The 19,991-nt window shown below is 45.2% G+C and overlaps 1 protein-coding gene across 1 annotated transcript in view; it reads left to right on the top strand.

Annotated features, from left to right (window-relative positions):
* Positions 1 to 19,991, top strand: part of PHEX (phosphate regulating endopeptidase homolog X-linked) — a 207,021-nt gene that overhangs the window by 22,888 nt on the left and 164,142 nt on the right. Inside the window, exon 3 of the mRNA XM_030202253.1 lies at positions 8,126 to 8,287. Within this exon, the coding sequence (XP_030058113.1) occupies positions 8,126 to 8,287 (162 nt within the window). The remainder of the gene's footprint in view (positions 1 to 8,125; positions 8,288 to 19,991) is intronic.

The following is a 19,991-nucleotide window of genomic DNA, read 5'->3' as shown; positions in this document are numbered from 1 at the left end:
AGCAGCAGCTAGGGGGTGGCCGCATTTTTTGCCTCAGGCCCAGTGGTGTCTCTCGGATGTATGGTAACCCTACCTATGCTTAAACACTGGTTGTCAGGTCTCCACCATGCCAACCATATAAACAATAAACGTAAGCCTAACATCAGTAGGAGTTGGAGTCGAAGGTTTCGTGTACCGACTCCACAGCCCTGTCTGTTACTACTGGTGTTATGCATGCCACCCCCCCTGATTCTATAAAGGTCACCAAAAATTGCGCATGTTCCTGATTTGTGCGCACAATTTAATAGAATAATGAGACAGTGCCAATAATTGGCTTTTTAACAAGCAATTATTGGCACTAAATGGATTTATGATTTATAATTTTTATTAGGTTTTAATACTTATACAGATATTATAATACTGCAAAGTGTAATACAGTCATTAAGTAATAAGATTTACAGATCAGGAAATCAAAAGAAAGTTCTCTTCTTTTAACAAACATAAGGCACTAAATGGATTTAATTGGGACATACCCACGTAAATTTAGGCATGGGATTTGTGCCTAAAATTTACAGGCAGTCCAAAAACGGGGGTATGGAAATGGGAGGGTCATGGGCATTTTGGGGCAGAACAAAGGTGTGGCTTTGAGTTACGCATGCAATTACAGAATATGGGAGCTCTGTGTGTAAATTTAGGTATGAGCATTTGCACCACATTTTCATTGGTGTAAATGGCAGCACCTAAATTTACATGCGGCCTCTCTAAGTACATAAGTACATAAGTAGTGCCATACTGGGAAAGACCAAAGGTCCATCTAGCCCAGCATCCTGTCACCGACAGTGGCCAATCCAGGTCAAGGGCACCTGGCACGCTCCCCAAACGTAAAAACATTCCAGACAAGTTATACCTAAAAATGCGGAATTTTTCCAAGTCCATTTAATAGCGGTCTATGGACTTGTCCTTTAGGAATCTATCTAACCCCTTTTTAAACTCCGTCAAGCTAACCGCCCGTACCACGTTCTCCGGCAACGAATTCCAGAGTCTAATTACACGTTGGGTGAAGAAAAATTTTCTCCGATTCGTTTTAAATTTACCACACTGTAGCTTCAACTCATGCCCTCTAGTCCTAGTATTTTTGGATAGCGTGAACAGTCGCTTCACATCCACCCGATCCATTCCACTCATTATTTTATACACTTCTATCATATCTCCCCTCAGCCGTCTCTTCTCCAAGCTGAAAAGCCCTAGCCTTCTCAGCCTCTCTTCGTAGGAAAGTCGTCCCATCCCCACTATCATTTTCGTCGCCCTTCGCTGTACCTTTTCCAATTCTACTATATCTTTTTTGAGATACGGAGACCAGTACTGAACACAATACTCCAGGTGCGGTCGCACCATGGAGCGGTACAACGGCATTATAACATCCGCACACCTGGACTCCATACCCTTCCTAATAACACCCAACATTCTATTCGCTTTCCTAGCCGCAGCAGCACACTGAGCAGAAGGTTTCAGCGTATCATCGACGACGACACCCAGATCCCTTTCTTGATCCGTAACTCCTGCTTAAGTGTTTATTCTATAAACCGCGCCGAACTTTAGGCACGGCTTATAGAATACTGCTTACATGGGTAGTTTTCAGCGCTGATTTTTTTTAGGCACCATACATCGAATCTAGCCCTGTATACACTCCAGGGAATTAAGTACCAAAAAAATCAATACAATGCACACCACACTAATCTTAATTCTGCCTGATAAAGTCTAATTTTACACCTTACTGTTGGACCTAGTGTCATTTATCACCTTCGCTGTGTCTGGTATTCGCCAAAGTAATACAACACATTAAACAAAATATGCAGGTACTTTAAAACTTGACTTTCAGTCAGCCTTACCTCCCTAGTCCACATCTTTCACAGGACTGCCAAGAGACAGAGCAAGGCTCGGGGCAGGGCCGCCGCCCCCGCTCCCCCTCACTCGGGCAGCCACTGTCCCCACCCCTTACCTTCCTGCATCTGCTGTTCCCTCAGTCTGTCACTCTCCTGCTCCTGTGGGCCAGGACCCTGTCAGAGAGACAGACTGTGGCACCGAGCCCTCCTCGGAATCTTGCCTCCCAGTCCCCCCTCTCGGCGGCCCTGGAACAGTGATGTTCGGCAGCACTGTTACAGAAATCCTGAGGTTACTGGCAACCATAAAATGATTTATCTATCAGTGTTTTTGGTAGGTTTCCAGATGGCCACAAGCTTCGGCTCTGCTAGCTTTTAGTTTACTGTTGAGTTACCCAATATTAGGTACAGCTAATACCCAGTCATGTCTTATCTGTATTAGCTGTACCTAATGGTTACAGCAGCAGGCTGAGAACCTGGGAAAGCAGGGTTTAAATCCCATTGCCGAGATCTCGGATGAGTCACTTAACCCCCCACTGCCTCAAGTACAAAATTTAGGGACCCTTTTTACTAAGCCTCATTAAAAAGTGGCCTGCGCTATTTTTAACGTGTGAATTTTCCACGCACTGAGGCCACTTTTAGCATGGTGGTAAAATGGCTGCAATTTTTGTTTTGTTTTTCCATTAATGGCCGTGCACTGATTTCCCAATTAATGCGCGGCCATTAGTGCGACAGCCCTTAACCGCCATCTATTTAGGAGGTGATAAAGGCTCCCGCTCAAAACTCACGCTAATTGGCAGCGCGTGGCGATTTGCAGATCAGCGCAGAGCTTGTCTAATCTCCACCCCCAAACACAAAAAAATGTTATATTTTGTAGCGCGGGATTGCACGAACCGATCCCAGAACTACCATGGGACGCCTGAGTGAATCCCACAGTTGTGCTTTTAGCGTGCCTTAATGCTTACTATCGCTTATTTATTTATTTATTTGCTGCATTTGTATCCCACATTTTCCCACCTATTTGCAGGCGCAATGTGGCTTACAATGTTCCTTTGTGGCATTTGCCACTCCAGAGTAAAAAGGTACAGTTGATATTACATAGAGACACGGTTTAACATAATGGATTATGTGACTAACATAATGGATCGTCATTACAGAGTAAAAGAGGCGGTTAGAATTACCTAAAGAATATTGATGACCCGGTCGATTAGATAGATAGATTAATAGCACGTCAATTCAGAGTATAAATGCAATTTGTATATTACGGAGAATATAGATGATCTAAGTGAATTAGGCGATGAGCATAGGGAGAAGACATTTTGAATATCAGTAAGAGGTGATGTATTACAGTTCTTGTTAGTAAAAGGGCCCCCAGGGTTTACAGCTTCAGTTTATCTTCATACATCTTGTGGCGCAAACCCAATACCATTTTCGTCGCTTGTCTCTGGACCACTTCAAGTCTTTTTACATCCTTAGCAGGATACGGCCTCCAAAACTGTACACAATACTCCAAGTAGGGCCTAAGAGACTGCTGGTTTGGAAAGATTAATATCATGCATGCATAGATTACCCCTAAGATAGTCCAGTAGGTATCAGGGACGTAGCCAGACCACAGATTTTGGGTGGGCCTAGGCAAGAATTAGGTGGACATCAAATGTTCTTCCCCCCCCCCCCCCAATCCACCACCGAAATAATATTTCAGCTTCTTTCCACTTCGGCAGTCTGCAGCAGGTGCTGGTATTGTGGAGTGGAGTGTTTTTGTTACCATCAGGGGGGTCTTCAGCTAGTGGAGCTTGGGATCCCCACCAGCTACTGCTAAATATGTGCTATCCTTGGGTGGGCCTAAGCCCTAAGTGGGTAGCAGGGCCGTCGAGAGACTGGGCCGGGCCCAGGGCAAGGCCCTGCCCCCCAGGGTTGCCGCCGCTCCCCCCTCTACCCCCCACGAGGTCACCGCCACTCACCCCCTCCACCTGCCCCTGGGCCTGGCCCCCTGCATTGAAATCACAGCGCCTCTCACCTCCGTGTGAAAGCACTGCAGGCAGCAGATCGCCTCCCTTCAGCCCTCCTTCCCTCCTTGTGTCCCGCCCTCAAGGAAGTTACGTCAGACGAGGGCGGGACACAGAGAGGGAAGGAAGTCCGAAGGGAGGCGATCTGCTGCTGCCTGCAGCGCTTTCACACGGAGGTGAGAGACGCTGTGATTTTAATGCAGAGGGCCCGGCCCGGTGGCAGACGGTCGACGACGGAGGGTGGGTGGGACTGTGGCGCCGGGCCTCCCTTGGAGGCCCAGGGAATTTTGTCCCCCCTGCCCCCCCTCTCGGCGGCTATGGTGGGTAGGCCCTGGCCCACCTTTGTTTAGGTTATATTATTTGCTTACAAAAACTCACAACAGTGAGCTTTCACACCTTGTATTTTTTTTAATTTTTAAATGTATAATAATGAACACTCATGCTGTGGGAGAAAAGACCTTGTAGGGCCAGCACAATGACTGTAATGCCAGTGGGCAAGTGGATTTGCACACACATAAGCCCAGTTTATAATCATAGGTCAAAAATTCCCATTTAAATAAACAGTGTGGAATGGAACGGGTCGATGTGGAACGTCTGTTTACGCTTTCCAAAAATACTAGGACAAGGGGGCATGCGATGAAGCTGCAGTGTGGTAAATTGAAAGCGAATCGGAGGAACTTTTTCTTCACTCAACGCGTAGTTAAACTCTGGAATTCGCTGCCGGAAAAGGTGGTTAAGGCGGTTAACTTAGCGGACTTCAAAAAAGGGTTGGACAGCTTCCTGGAAGAAAAAGCCATATAATGTTATTGAATGGACGAGGGAATAATACAGTATTTCTAGGATGGGTGGGACAAATTGCTTGTTCTTTTGGCCGCTGTCGGTGACAGGGTGCTGGGCTCGATGGACCCTTGGTCTGTCCCAGCATGGCGATGCTTATGTACTTAGTGTCCTGTATATATGGTTTGAGCAAATTTACAAACAGGGGTTCCCGAGGATAATTATATCATTCTTGTATCAATAGATATACTCTCCAAATGAGTATATATCTGTAAGTTTTGTACTTATTAATTACATTTTTATACTTTTTTTTAATTTAGTTTTTATTAATTTCTTGAAAAATGTTTTTAAAAGAATAAAAATTTAATAAGTACAAAACTTACAGATATATACTCATTTGGAGAGGATATCTATTGATACAAGTTTGAACGGCTCCATTGGTTGCTGATAGAAGCCAGAGTTTTCTATAAGCTTTTTTTTTTGTTACATTTGTACCCCGCACTTTCCCACTCATGGCAGGCTCAATGTGGCAATGGAGGGTTAAGGGACTTGCCCAGAGTCACAAGGAGCTGCCTGTGCCTGAAGTGGGAATTGAACTCAGCTCCTCAGGACCAAAGTCCACCACCCTAACCACTAGGCCACTCCTCCACTGTTGCTACTATTTGAGATTCTACATGGAATGTTGCTATTCCACTAGCAACATTCCATGTAGAAGTCAGCCCTTGCAGATCACCAATGTGGCCGCGCAGGCTTCTGCTTGTCTGACGCACCGACGTCAGACTCACAGAAGCCCTGCACAGCCTTCTACATGGAATGTTGCTAGTGAAATAGCAACATTCCATGTAGAATCTCCAATAGTAGCAACATTCCATGTAGAACCTCCAATAGTATCTATTTTATTTTTGTTACGTTTGTACCCTGCGCTTTCCCACTCATGGCAGGCTCAATGCGGCTTACATGGGGCAATGGAGGGTTAAGTGATTTACCCAGAGTCACAAGGAGCTGCCTGTGCCTGAAGTGGGAATCAAACTCAGTTCCTCAGGACCAAAGTCCTTCACCCTAACCACTAGGCCACTCCTCCACTGCCTATTTTATAAGATATTGGTAGAGGTATGGCATCAAGTTATATGTTTTCCCTTATTAATACACGTTCTTCAAAGCAGGATACTCACAACTGCCCCTTCTTTTAAAGGATTTCATTTTAAGAAATATTTTACAGTCTTATTCTCTTATCAGTTATCTTAAATTTGGAATTCCTTACCTTCTTTGGTGAAAAAAAATCAATCAAATTATTTGACTTTTCATAAAATGTTGAAGGCACATTTTTTTTAGAAGGTTATGTACTTTCTAATTAGACTTTGTGCAGTTATTGTGTTGTAATTCTTTTCATAACATTGTAAGCTCCCAGTCTGATTGACAGATTTTTTTCTTAGTATTGTAATCCTCTCCAAACCTATTTAAGGTGTTTGAAGGGAACATAACATAACATAACATAACCAAGTGAAAATATATCTAAATCACTTCTTTTCAACAACTGTTTTTTGACACTACACACAACTTATGATTGAAGAGTCTGAAAAGAAGTGATTTAGATATGTTTTCACCTGGTTGAAGGACACTGTTTATTTAAATGGGAGTTTTTGACCTATGACGTGACCACATCTCAACCATTTTTGTAAAAACTTCACTGGCTACCAGTACAATACGGGGTCAAATTTAAAACTCTCTGTTTGACCTTCAAGGCCGTTAAAGGAAATGGCCCAGAGTACTTGATGAACAGAATCTCCCCCTACACATCTTCAAGGTCACTAAGGTAGGGTTACCATATGTCATCTTTTAAGAGGACATGTTCAGATATGTCCTACAGGATTTTTAATTTTTAGGGAAATGTCCTCATTTTCTTTTATGTGCCTACTAGCCGTTGAGCCCGTTAAAATGGGCTAGTATGGGGTTTTTCCAAGGCCCCCACCCGCCGCTACCGGTCCCCTCGGAGTCGCCTCCGCCACCCCTCCACCCGGCCCGGGCCCTCTCTTCGCTATTGAACGTACATCACCGAAAACGCAGCAGGGCAGATCAGCTAAGCTGCCGTCGGCCTTCCTTCTCTGCCTGTGTCCCGCCCTCATGTGACGTAATGTCGGCGAGGGCGGGACACAGGCAGGGAAGGAAGGCCGACGGGAGCTCAGCTGATCTGCCTGCTGCGTGTCGGCGATGTAAGTTCAATACCGAAGAAGAGAGTGCTCAGGCCGGGTGGAGGGGGGGCGGTGGCGACTCCGGGTGGGGGGAGCGGTAGCGGCGACCTCGGGGGGGGGGGGGGGGGGGAAGCAGTAGCGACATCGGCGGTTCCCTCCCTCCCCTTCGCGCAGTTTCCCTCTGTGTCCCGCCCACGTCATCACATATTGACGCGAGGGCGGGACAGAGAGGGAAGTCTCTACTGCGCATTTATATGTGCCTATGACCAACACTCCTACCCACATAATGAGAGAAACCATCTCTGGCTTATTAGTCAGTCTGGACACAAGGGGGTGCTAAAGAGAGAAAAAGGCATTGCTGATCCCCTCTCTGCTCCCCTGCTGGTTGAATCTGTCAAAGGAATTTTGTGCAACATGATTTTAAGCATATGTCATGCAAAGACTTTCACATGTATCTCAGAAACCAGCCAAAGGGATATGCGCTCTTATGATAAGTACGCTTAGGCTCAGACTCAGTCGAACTCAAAACCAGAAGTTCTTGAAATGTAGAACGTCTACTGCTGTAATGTAAGTAAGTCACTGTTTGATGTGTGTTCATTAACTACAATTAAATGTTTCTTTAGCAAAGGGAGCAGCCATTTTTATTTTTTCTGTCCTCTTTTTTTGAACCAGCAAATGTGGTAACTCTAATTGTAGTTCTATAGTGAAATAAAACCTCAGTGTGTGTGTGGGTCAGTCTGGATGCCCAGTGGCAATGTCATGCAGAAGGATTTGGATTTGGTTCCCGGTCTAGGTCTTCCACGCCCCAGGTCAACTGGTATTGGGGGTACTAAGGGAGGCAGTGTTCACAGCCGTTTATGAAAGGACAGGGCAATCCCAGTCATTGGAAACAGCAACACCTAGTGGCCAGATTCAGAGTTGATGATCACAGGATTAATACAGGAGCCCTAGAGTGAAAACTGCCAGGACAAAAATAATTCCTAAATAAACATAGAAAGCATTAATTTGGAAGATTTCCAGAGAAGGTGTTACCTCAAGCATATTAAGAGTTTACAGCGGAAAATGTGACTTGCATACACTCAATGATTGCTGTAGGTTATCCAGTTTAATATGGCATCTACTACAGGCTACATCTAAAACAGTTCTGAACGAGGGCAATTTATTTGGCACGTCTGCTTAGAAAGCTCAGTGAGTGCAAATACGTTTAGGTTAACTGCCATTTCAAGGACAGGCATCTTTTGTCACTTTATCCTTCCAGAAACATCTCATATGGTGGTGTTTTGATTCTTTACAGCTGCCTCTATACAAAGCAAAATGAACCAGTCCGCCGATCCCTGTGACAATTTCTTCCAGTTTGCCTGCGGTGGCTGGCTACGAGATAATCCCATTCCTGAGGATATGTCAAACTATGGGATTTATCCTTGGCTGAGGTACACTGTTGACCTTAAGTTGAAAGGTGAGTCTAGGCTAATGAATGCAATCTGGGGGTTCCTCAAAGCAACACAATCTGTATTAATGAAGTTTTATGGGGATGTCAAACTAGGAGAAAGCATAATTCACACTAAGAGGGGGGAGGAGGGTGGAGGTAGATCAGTGTAAAAGTCATAGACTCAGCAGCATAATTGTTCTGTAATGGTATTAGGAAAGGACGGTACTGAGAGAGGTGGGGGTGGGGGGGGGGGGGGGGGGCTCCAGGCTTGCAGGTTGATGGACTAACTGGAATTTTTGGCAGATAAGCTGCCCACTTTTGCAAAAGTTGGCTATGGGGGCCCTGTCTCCCGGTGAAAGTAGTGAAGGCGAAAACGTATCTGAATTCAAGAGAGCCTGGGACAAGTACATAGAGGGGCCCTTTTACTAAGGCATGTAGGCACCTACGCACGTCTAACGCACGTCAATTTGGAACTATCGTCTGGCTACCGCGTGCCCTGGGTGGTAATTCCATTTTTTACGCGAGGGCGATACGCATGGCAGAAAATGTTTTTTATTTTCTACCGCGTGGCGCTAACTGGGCGGTAACTGTCAGTGTACGCACGCTGACAATTACCGCCCGGTTAACGCGTGAGACCTTACTGCTAAGTCAATGAGTGGCGGGAAGGTCTGAAGCCAAAATGGATGCGCGCCAATTTTAATTTTGCCGCATGTCCATTTTTGTCCCCACCCCCACCCCCCAAAAAAGACCTTTTTTGCTGGTGTGCTGAAAAATGGACCTGCGTGCGTCCAAAACACGTGCCTACACCAGCGCAGGCTATTTTTCGGCGCGCCTTAGTAAAAAGATCTCTATGGGAGTGATAGGCAGAAGGATCCCCAGAAGCTTAGCCGAGATCGGGAGGCAGAGCTGGTGGTTGGGAGGCTGGCCTAGTGCTGGGCAGACTTATACGGTCTGTGCCCTGACAATGGCAGATGCAAATCAAGGTAAGGTATACACAAAAAGTAGCACACGTGAAATTATCTTGTTGGGCAGACTGGATGGACCGTGCAGGTCTTTTTCTGCCGTCATCTACTATGTTACCATGTTAGATGGGCAGACTGGATAGGCCATATGGTCTTTATTTGCATACATTTTTCTCTGTTTCTATGTGTGACACACAGGACCGTCACAGATTTAAATGTAAACATACGCTCTGCATGCAAAGAACCCCTCTACTCCACAAAGGGTACGGAACAGAACTAGGACAGTCCTCCACAGAACACACCATGCAAAAAAGTTTTTTTTTTGGGGGGGGGAGGGGATTTTGGTGTCATCTCAGTAGCAGCAACATAAATCTCTCCATTACCAGTCACAATGTGAAATAATACAAAACTTGGGGGAAAAAAATAGAAAATCATTACATACTGGTAAACCTGCCATCTGAAGTCTCACTAACTCTCAGAGCCAGATGCACTAAAGTCGTCGGCAATTCCCGTTCCCTACCGATTCCATAGCGAATCGGTAGGGAACGGGAATGCATCAACGATAGGGAATGCAAATGAGCTACTCGTTGTAGCTCACTTGCATTCACTATTTTCCTCGGTTGCCAGTCGGAGAATCGGGACGTCCCTTTCGATTATGCACCTCTTCCTGGTCTCTTCAGCCAATCAAAGCGGGTTTAGCTGGCTGTTGTCAGCGAAACGCGCTCTGATTGGCTGAAGAGACCAGGAAGAGGTGCATAATCGAAAGGGATGTCCTGATTCTCCGGCAAACAGGAAAATAGAAAAATTTTGCTGTGGAGGGGTAAGTGGCGCGGCGAAGACAAAATAGAAGGGGGGAAAAAACACGAGCGCCGGCAGAGCGAAAAACGGAGAAAAAAAAGACGTCTCTCACAAGCGCAGGGAGAGTACGTCCATACAGGACGCCCCTCACATGCGCTCCCTGCTTTTTTTTTTCTTTTTTACCTTTTTTGGGGGGCCCTTTTCCTTTCCGATTCCCTCACAGGAGCCCTAACGAGAGGTGCAGACCTCCCGTTAGGGTTCCTACGGTAAGGGAATCGGAAAAACGGTAGTGCATCTCATTATAATGGGCTGCAATGGTAGTGCAGCTCATTATAATAGCTTTTCAATCATTTGCATTCCGTTTTCGTTGCCTGCTACCATGACAGGGAAAATGCCCTTAGTGCATGCCCCCGGTAAACTTACTTGCGTTTTAAACTGGCTGGAACCAGTTTAAAACGCAAGTTGTGGGCTCGTTAGGTTTAGTGCATCTGGCCCTCAGTATTCAAAGAGCAGCAACCTTACCTATGAAAAGGCAGCACTGCAACAGTAATGTGTGTCCTATTGAAAAAAATACAGTAAGGACTGCTACAGAACCCTATGCACTAGTAAAATCCCTCTTCTTAGTTACACACAGAGAACACAGTGCCAAATACAAAATAGCTGAAGGCAAAAATTGAAATGGAAATCCCAATAATCCTCTCCATATGCAGTGCAAAATTGGAAAACTAGAAACAGAAACACAGTTCCTTCTATACTAAGCAAACTACAAAGATAATAAAAGCTCATTCCTCAAACTAACAAATTACAGCTTTTGTCCTGTCAGCTCCAAGCCATTCCCCCATCATCTCCACATTTGGCTGTCTTTTTCCAACTTCCCTTCATTTCTCCCAACTATTCTCTTTCAGTCAGTGCATCTTCTATACTTCCATAACTATCCAACATCCCACTAATTCCTGCATGCATTTTCTTCTTTGGGCTCCCTGTCTGCTCTGCTCCTCTGTAACCCTGGTTTGGTGTCTGTGCCAGGGCGGCTGCCTAGCATGTGTCTTGAGTAGTGGGAACCTGGTACACAAACAAATTTATTGTTTGTTGGGACCAAGGCTCGGACTGAAATAATCCAGGAGGCCAAATAAGCAGTTCAGACTGTTATCAAATTCCACTTAATAACTCGGACGACTCTCAATGAACCATGAATTTTACTTAAGAATTCAAATTACTTCAGTAAAAGCATCAATGTTCAAATGTGGCAGAGGGATAAAGGATAATTTTTTTGGGGTGGGAGGGGGTTAGTGACCACTGGGGGAGTAAGGGGAGGTCATCCCCAATTCCCTCCGATGGTCATTTGGTCAGTTGGGGATCCTTTTTGAAGCTTGGTCGTGAAAAAAAAGGGACCAAGTAAAACCGGCGAAATGCTCATCAAGGCCAGCTTTCTTTTTTCAATTATCAGGCGAAGCCGGCCATCTCATGAGCACGCCCCATCCCGCCCCCGTCCCGCCTTCACGTCTCTACTGACACACCCCCTTGAAATTTCGCCGGCTTCACAACGGAAAGCAGTTGAAGCCGGCCAAAATCAGCTTTTGATTATACCGATTTGGCCAGTTTCAGGAGATCGCTGGCCATCTTCCAATTTGTGTCGGGAGATCGCCGGCGATCTCTTTCGAAAATGAGCTGGATAGTGTACAAACCTTTTCCCCATAGTTTTAAACTGAAATTTTCTCTAGAAATAGGCATTTTCCCCATAGTTTTAAATTGAAACCTTTTCTAGTGGTAGAAACTAAACAGCCCAACACTCTTGTTCTAAAAGGCAGTTATTTTCTGTTCCTTGGCTGCTGGAGAGGTAGAACATCCAGCGGCCTCAATTAAGTGTTAATTAAGGTGTGGGGAAGTAGAATACTTGCATAGGTTACTGAGTCAGCTTCAAAGAGCCTGTTTAAAAAAAGGCCCTTAGATTCAAAACTATATAAAGAGGAAAGGTCCCACTGAACTTTCTTTCTGAGAAGTTCCGAGAGAAGAGGACATTTCTCTGGTAAGTGAACACTATTTTGCTTTGTGCTTTGGGAACTTAAAGATTGGCGTTTAAAGGAGGAATAGCAGGTTAGTGATAGGCAAAATAAAAATATAAAAAGCAAATTTTATCTACTAATCTCCATAGTCTTTTCCACTTAGTGTTAAAACTTTGTACCACAGCATTAACAGATAGAATCTAGCAGGCACTGCAGGATCTAGTTTAGTCTTCCTGCCCACCCCTAGGACAACTCTTCATTTATAGTCAGTTATTGTAAGTAGGGTAACAAGCAAGGTGTGCTCTTACGGTGAGTCTGACGTCGGTGCCGGGCAAGATGGTGGAGGCTATTATTAAGAATAAAATTGCAGAGCATATACAAAAACATGGACTGATGAGACAAAGTCAGCACGGATTTAGTGAAGGGAAGTCTTGCCTCACCAATCTAATGCATTTTTTTTGAGGGGGTAAGCAAACATGTGGACAATGGGGAGCCGGTTGATATTGTATATCTGGATTTTCAGAAGGCGTTTGACAAAGTGCCGCACGAAAGACTCCTGAAGAAATTGCAGAGTCATGGAATCGGAGGTAGGGTATTATTATGGATTAAGAACTGGTTGAAAGATAGGAAGCAGAGAGTAGGATTGCGTGGCCAGTATTCTCAGTGGAGGAGGGTAGTTAGTGGGGTCCCGCAGGGGTCTGTGCTGGGTCCGTTGCTTTTTAATGTATTTATAAATGACCTAGAGATGGGAATAACTAGTGAGGTAATTAAATTCGCCGATGACACAAAATTATTCAGGGTCGTCAAGTCGCAGGAGGAATGTGAACGATTACAGGAGGACCTTGCGAGACTGGGAGAATGGGCGTGCAAGTGGCAGATGAAGTTCAATGTTGACAAGTGCAAAGTGATGCATGTGGGTAAGAGGAACCCGAATTATAGCTACGTCTTGCAAGGTTCCGCGTTAGGAGTTACGGATCAAGAAAGGGATCTGGGTGTCGTCGTCGATGATACGCTGAAACCTTCTGCTCAGTGTGCTGCTGCGGCTAGGAAAGCGAATAGAATGTTGGGTGTTATTAGGAAGGGTATGGAGTCCAGGTGTGCGGATGTTATAATGCCGTTGTATCGCTCCATGGTGCGACCGCACCTGGAGTATTGTGTTCAGTACTGGTCTCCGTATCTCAAAAAAGATATAGTAGAATTGGAAAAGGTACAGCGAAGGGCGACGAAAATGATAGTGGGGATGGGACGACTTTCCTATGAAGAGAGGCTGAGAAGGCTAGGGCTTTTCAGCTTGGAGAAGAGACGGCTGAGGGGAGATATGATAGAAGTGTATAAAATAATGAGTGGAATGGATCGGGTGGATGTGAAGCGACTGTTCACGCTATCCAAAAATACTAGGACTAGAGGGCATGAGTTGAAGCTACAGTGTGGTAAATTTAAAACGAATCGGAGAAAATTTTTCTTCACCCAACGTGTAATTAGACTCTGGAATTCGTTGCCGGAGAACGTGGTACGGGCGGTTAGCTTGACAGAGTTTAAAAAGGGGTTAGATAGATTCCTAAAGGACAAGTCCATAGACCGCTATTAAATGGACTTGGAAAAATTCCGCATTTTTAGGTATAACTTGTCTGGAATGTTTTTACGTTTGGGGAGCGTGCCAGGTGCCCTTGACCTGGATTGGCCACTGTCGGTGACAGGATGCTGGGCTAGATGGACCTTTGGTCTTTCCCAGTATGGCACTACTTATGTACTTATGTACTTATGTACAGAGTTTTAAATACATTTCATTACCATCTAAGAAGGAAACACTAAATAAATCACGCAATATACTATATAAACTAAAAGACACTTTTACATTAGGCTAATATCCTTTATACTGTAGCAAGTTTTAAATTATTGAAAAACTCAAGAACACTAAGATGGAGTCAGCAGTCCAGCAGCAAGAGGGGTGCTATCCAGTCTTTTGCATTGAGTGTCACATGTTTGATTATCTCCCAGTTGGGAAGCTTGCCAGGTGCCCTTGGCCTGGATTGACCGCTGTCGTGGACAGGATCCTGGGCTTGATGGACCCTTAGTCTTTTTCCAGTGTAGCATTACTTATGTTATGTACTTATATATGTGTGCCCAATGCAAAGAGCTCCTAGCTGTCAGAGAATGTGTCCATTCTCTTGAGGCTAGAGTAGCAGACTTGGTGGAGCTGAGGGAGACAGAGAGGTACATAGAGGAGACCTACAGGGATGTTGTAGAGAAGTCCCACCTCCAGTCTGGTAGCCCCTGTGCTACCTTGGAGGAGGGAGGTCTCCTACGTCAGAAGGAGGCGGGGCCTGGGCCAGGGAAGAAGAGACGTCATGGAGACTCTACAACCAACACAATAGATCTTCCTGCCCGTGCAGCGCTTCTGAAAGAGGTGAGAGGCGCTGCTCGGGTCGTTAATAGGGAGGGGGGTCTCGGTGGAGGGGGGGAGCGGCGTAGTCGACCTCAGGGGGGGCGGGGCACGGGGGCAGAAGAATGACGGGAGGCGGAGTTAGCTCTGCAGAACACAGGAACAGGAAGGGAGGGGGACCGGGGCAGCTAGCATTTTGCTTTTTCGGGGGGGGGGGAGCGGCGGAAAGTGGGGAGCAGCGGGGGGGGGGGCAAGGCCGTCCATACAGGACGCTCCTGATGAGCGCCCTTGCCCCCTCCCGATCCTTTGTTTTTGGATTTTGCTGACCGGGTAGCCACGTGTGTGTGTTGTGGCTTTTTTTTTGTTTGTTTTTACGTTTGCAGCATGCGCAGAGCAGCCAGCAAAACGCTTGGCTGCTCTGCGCATGATTTAGGGGCCGATTACCGATGTGTATTGTGATTCTTTGATACATTGTACGTTTGAATACCGATCTGAGCATGTGTGACTTTTTTTTTTGGTGCATTCTTCGTTTTTTAAAAATCGTTAGGGACTTTAACGATTTTGATTTTTTTACGTTTGGTTGCTGCATCTGCCTCTGTGTGTCCAAAGTTCTGAGAGAAGCAGGCTGCAAAGCCTGGGGTTGAGAGTCCCCAAAGTATTGGTGTAGTACTGAGCCCATGTATCTGTGTGGGGGGAGGCTCAATGTGAAGATCTATGAAAGCATAAAGTGTTAAGCTAGAAGAAGTGTGCCCAGGGACTGGAATAAAGAGTTGCCTGAGAAATATGCAGTTGGTGAGACCTGCTTAATGTGCTGAGTGGAAACCAGGTCACCCTGAGTGAGAAGGGGTAGCACACTAATCTGCATATGATTTGCATATTGAGAACCAGGTCACCCTGACTGAGAAGGGGGATATCACAGTATCTAATCCAGGTTATGGTTGACCACTGGAAGTTATCAGCCACTACTTGGATATCAGCCCAGATAAAGTTAGGATAGCCATTTTGTTTTAAGATTGTCTGAACATTTACCTGGATACTGCTCAGCGGGGATTCTGTGACATACTCCCGCAACTCACTTAGCATGTACATGCATGGAGCGTACATGTGGGCTGGGCTTGGATAGGTCCCACATTCACATGTGTTAACTTACAGAATACTGTAAGTTACACACTAAGACAGTGGAGTTATTTTTAACACTGCTTTTTCATTCAAGCAACAAATTGCTGCTGTCAAAACTTGTTTTAAAAAAAAATATGATTAGTTACAAGACTTAAAAGTTTACTTTCTACAGAAAATTTTCGTTCTGTGATGCAGAGTTATGTCTTGCCCCATGAGTACTGTAATACCTTCTTTTATGGTCTACTGTCTTCCACAAATGTTTTTGAGGGCTCTACAGGTGGTCCAAAATTCTGCGGTGCGGGTGATTGGAGGCATAAGTAAGGTTGATCATGTAACCCCACCAGGGCCAGCCCAACGCAAGATGTTGCCTTTGGTGGAGCTTGCATGCTGTCCCCCTCCCGGCCAAGATGCCCCCCCCCCCCCCAGGGTGTTTTACCTTGTCAGGGTGACTTTCCAAACCTCGCAGCGATTCCCATATGCTGCCCTACCACCGCCGGTACCCACCTCTTCCCTTTACTGTGGCTGCCTGAGTGTGGGTGCTAGAGGTGGGAGGGCAGCGTATGGGAATCGCTGCCGCTGCTGGGTTTGGAAAATCACCGTGACCAGGTAAAATGCCGCAAAGCCACTCCCTGAGATGCCGCTCCTAAAGAGTGCCACCTGAGGCCCCCACCTCAGGTGGCCTAATGGTCAGGCCGCCCCTGAACCCCACAACTTATTAAGCTTCATTGGCTTCCCATTGTTTGGCACAACATTAAGTTTAAAATCTTAACGCTCGTTTTTAAGGCCTTACGTAATGATGCCCCATTGGCCATTGCGCAAAGTCTGAAAGTTTATCGCCCTTCAAGATTGTTGAGATCACAAGTCTTTCAGCTGTTTCCTCTTTTCGGCGGGTTCTTTATAGTTGGGCCAACTATGTGGAACACTCTTCCTCTAGAATTGCGCCAAATTAACTTAGAATTCTAATGAGCTGAAGGGGAGCCACCAAGTATCTTTCCATGTGGGGCAATGGCACTGCTGACCAGTGCGTGTCAAATGACATCCACCCTACCAGCCCACCTTCAAACTTCATTGGGGGGAATTCTCAAAGTTGTGAGCTTTTCCAAATGCATTCTCTTTTGTTTATTTATTTGTTACATTTGTATCCCACATTTTCCCACCTATTTGCAGGCCCAATGTGGCTTACATAGTACCGTAAAGGCGTTCGCCAAGTCTGGTAGAGAAACAAATACATGGTGATGTTGTGGTCGATTAAGGTTCAGGCACAATGGGGATCAAAGAAAGGAGAGGTTATATAGTGTCCATTATGAGCTTTGGTTTTGCTGTGTTGCGGAGTATAGGCATTTATGTTGGGTCGGTAGGGTATGCCTTTTTGAACAGGTTGGTTTTTTGTGATTTCCTGAAGTTTAGATGGTCGTAGGTTGTTTTCACAGCTTTTGGCAGTGAGTTCCATAGTTGTGTGCTTATATAGGAGAAGCTGAATGCGTAGGTTGCTTTGTGTTGGGAAATGCCTTATCCTTCAAGCATGTGGCTCTTCCCCGCATCCATTTTCCCCTTTCTATTCTGAGCCTGGGTAGAGAGACAAAATAGCAGAACCCCCGAATGACAATGGGGCCACCCCAGAGGTCTCTGAGAGTCACCATTGACCCCCGGGCCTTGCATTGAAGAACACTGTGCTAAGATGTCACATTTAGGTACACACATATACGCTTGCTATTGACACTGCTTAACTGAGCGTGCCGAACTGTTGGTGCGTAAATGCGAACTTACGCTAGTATTTTATAACAGAATCTGGGCACCCAGTTGCTGTTATAGAATCACCCTGGATTCTATATAAGGCATGGCGAGTTGCGCATGTTAAATTGGGCGTGCGTCCAATTTACACATGCAAATTAACTGAGTAATGAGTCAATCAGCAGTGATAATTGGTGAATAACAGCCAATAGTCAGCACTAATTAGCAATAATTGGAATTTACACGTGCATCTTTTTAGGATTTTGGGGTTCAGTGATATTAGAGGCAGGGTTATGAATGGCACTGATATATTTTTAGCTGTTGTATATTTTTGTTTGATTGTTTTATTGGATGAATGTCTGATTGATGCTGCCTCTTTCGTGTGCTAGAACGGAGTTCTTTTCTTTTGTTAGTAATGTTTGTAAATTGCCTTAGATTGGCGATTCATTAAATCCTGAAATGAGCGTAAACATAAATTCCAATGCACGTAGCTGAAACGGTGGTGTGGCTACTGGAGGAATATGGGCGTGTCGGGGCATTCCTCAGATTTACGCGTGTGGTTAGAGAATTCGGGGGAAGGGTATTTACACCAGGTTTTCAGTGGTGTAAACAGCTGCGCCTACGCCTAACTTTAGGTCCGGTTTATCGAATAGGCCTAAACACTATTTTTTGGACGTGCCTATTTCTTAGACGCCATTTACAGAATCTTGCTGTATCTTGGCGCCTAGCTTTTTACACCCTTTATGAAGTTGCCCCTTTGTGGGCTGAACATTGCTGCTAACCAGGTCATTCCTGGCGCTGCCCTGACTTTACCTTGACACTACTGGATAATGCTACAGCAGTCGTGCCAGGTTTTCAGTGGCATATGTGGTTAAGTGCCGCTGAAAATCCAGGAATGGCCTGCTCACTGGGAAAGAGACTCTCCTGCCTGGTGAAATCATTCTGAATGTCTACCTTTAGTACATAGGTCCCCTAGAGGCCTAGACGTCTCTTGGAAAAGGCTTCAATTTCCTGCACCTTTTGGCAAAGGAGATGTTCTCACAGAAAAAAAAAAAATGATTGAATGAACACATGTACGGAAAGCTGTGGGACTTTAGCCAAGTTCTTGAACATAGTATATGACAGAAAAAGGCCAGTCTGCCCAGTTGCAGTTCTGTGGGGCCTGTTTTTTACTAAACTATGTTAGCTGTTTAATGTGGGAATTTAACAATGTGGTGCAATAGGAACAGTTTATGCAATTCATATTTTCCCTTAATTTTGACATATCCTTAAATGTGGCTTAAAACGAGGGACCCATCCCCCCCTCCTGCACTGCATGATTTACTAAAGCTTTTTCCATAGGCATCGAACCAAAATTAGTATCCACTAATCTCTGGTAATTAAATCATTGATGACAAAATACTATACCTAAAAATCAGGAAAATATAAATATTTCATATATAATTAACATAATCTTTATTAATATTGAAAAATATACATACAATAATTATCTTCTTCTATAAATACACATCACAAATCACACATAAAAAACTAAATACTAATCAATCATTCATGCTTCACTCGTACATTCATTACCCATAAAAACTATGAACCCAAGAAGAGACCAAAAAGCTAAAAGGCAACAATCTGTCAAATCATCCCGTGGGAACACATCATAATGTCCAAACCTTTAGTATTTCGGCAACATTCACAATGCTGCCCCACTATGAGGTATTATTTTCTCCACGGAGCACAGACTAAACTCCAACAGTCTGAAGTCTAATAGTCAATCCAACAGGGCTCTTCACATCCAATGATTTCGGTTCTTAATCCAACTCAAAATCCTTGTTTATTTATCTTGTAAATTCGATTCATTCCAACTCAGCTTCAATTTCTTTGCCTCTCATTTTCAGCTCATAATACTATAACCAGGATATAATAAACCTAACAATTTCAACAATAATTCTCATAATTTTTAATGTTTTTTTTTAATTTTGTTATTTTTTAAGAGCACCCTCAGATATTCCCACTATAAGAAGCACAACAAATTTTTGTTGCTTAGTGGTGTAGCCAGTGGTGTACCAAGGGGGGTGGGGGTGATGGAGGCAGTCCGCCCCGGGTGCACGCCGCTGGGGGGGTCCGAGTCCGCTCGTTCCCTCCCTGCTGCTCCCTCTGTGCGGAACAGGTTACTTCCTGTTCCGGGGCAGAGGGAGCAGCAGGGAGGGAACGAGCGGACTAGGAGCTAACAGGCGCGCGGCACCCCCCCCCCCCCCAGCAGGTAAAAATGCATCCCAGGGGGGGTCACGCTGCACCTGGGGGGTGTAGTTTCGCCGGGGCGGGGCGCGCTGCACCCGGGGGGGAGGGGCGCATCGGCAATCCGCCCCGGGTGTCAGCCAGGCTAGGAACGCCACTGGGTGTAGCACTTCTTTCATCGGGTTACTCATTTTCATTCTTCTTTTGTGAATCACCGGATAAGTGCTAGCAGGCTGGTATAATTCTTGAAATAGTATAATAACAATGTCCTGCCAGCCTTATGTGCAGTACAAAAAATATATAACCTGCCCCAATATTCAGCAAAATCAGTGATATGTAAAAGTAATTAATGTTAAAATGTTTAATGAACACTTATCTGAGTTGTGCTGTATCCGCGTTACTTTTATGCTGTGTACATAATCTCCTTGTGTCCGAAAATAAATTTCTGATTATTCGCCTTCCCCTGAACACGCTACACCAGGAGCATAGCCAGCTGGCAAATT

This window comes from Microcaecilia unicolor, chromosome 4, assembly GCF_901765095.1.
Source record: "Microcaecilia unicolor chromosome 4, aMicUni1.1, whole genome shotgun sequence".
NCBI classification, from domain to species: domain Eukaryota; kingdom Metazoa; phylum Chordata; class Amphibia; order Gymnophiona; family Siphonopidae; genus Microcaecilia; species Microcaecilia unicolor.
Note: the sequence above shows the minus strand (reverse complement) of the source record. Positions and strands in the feature narration are given on the sequence as shown.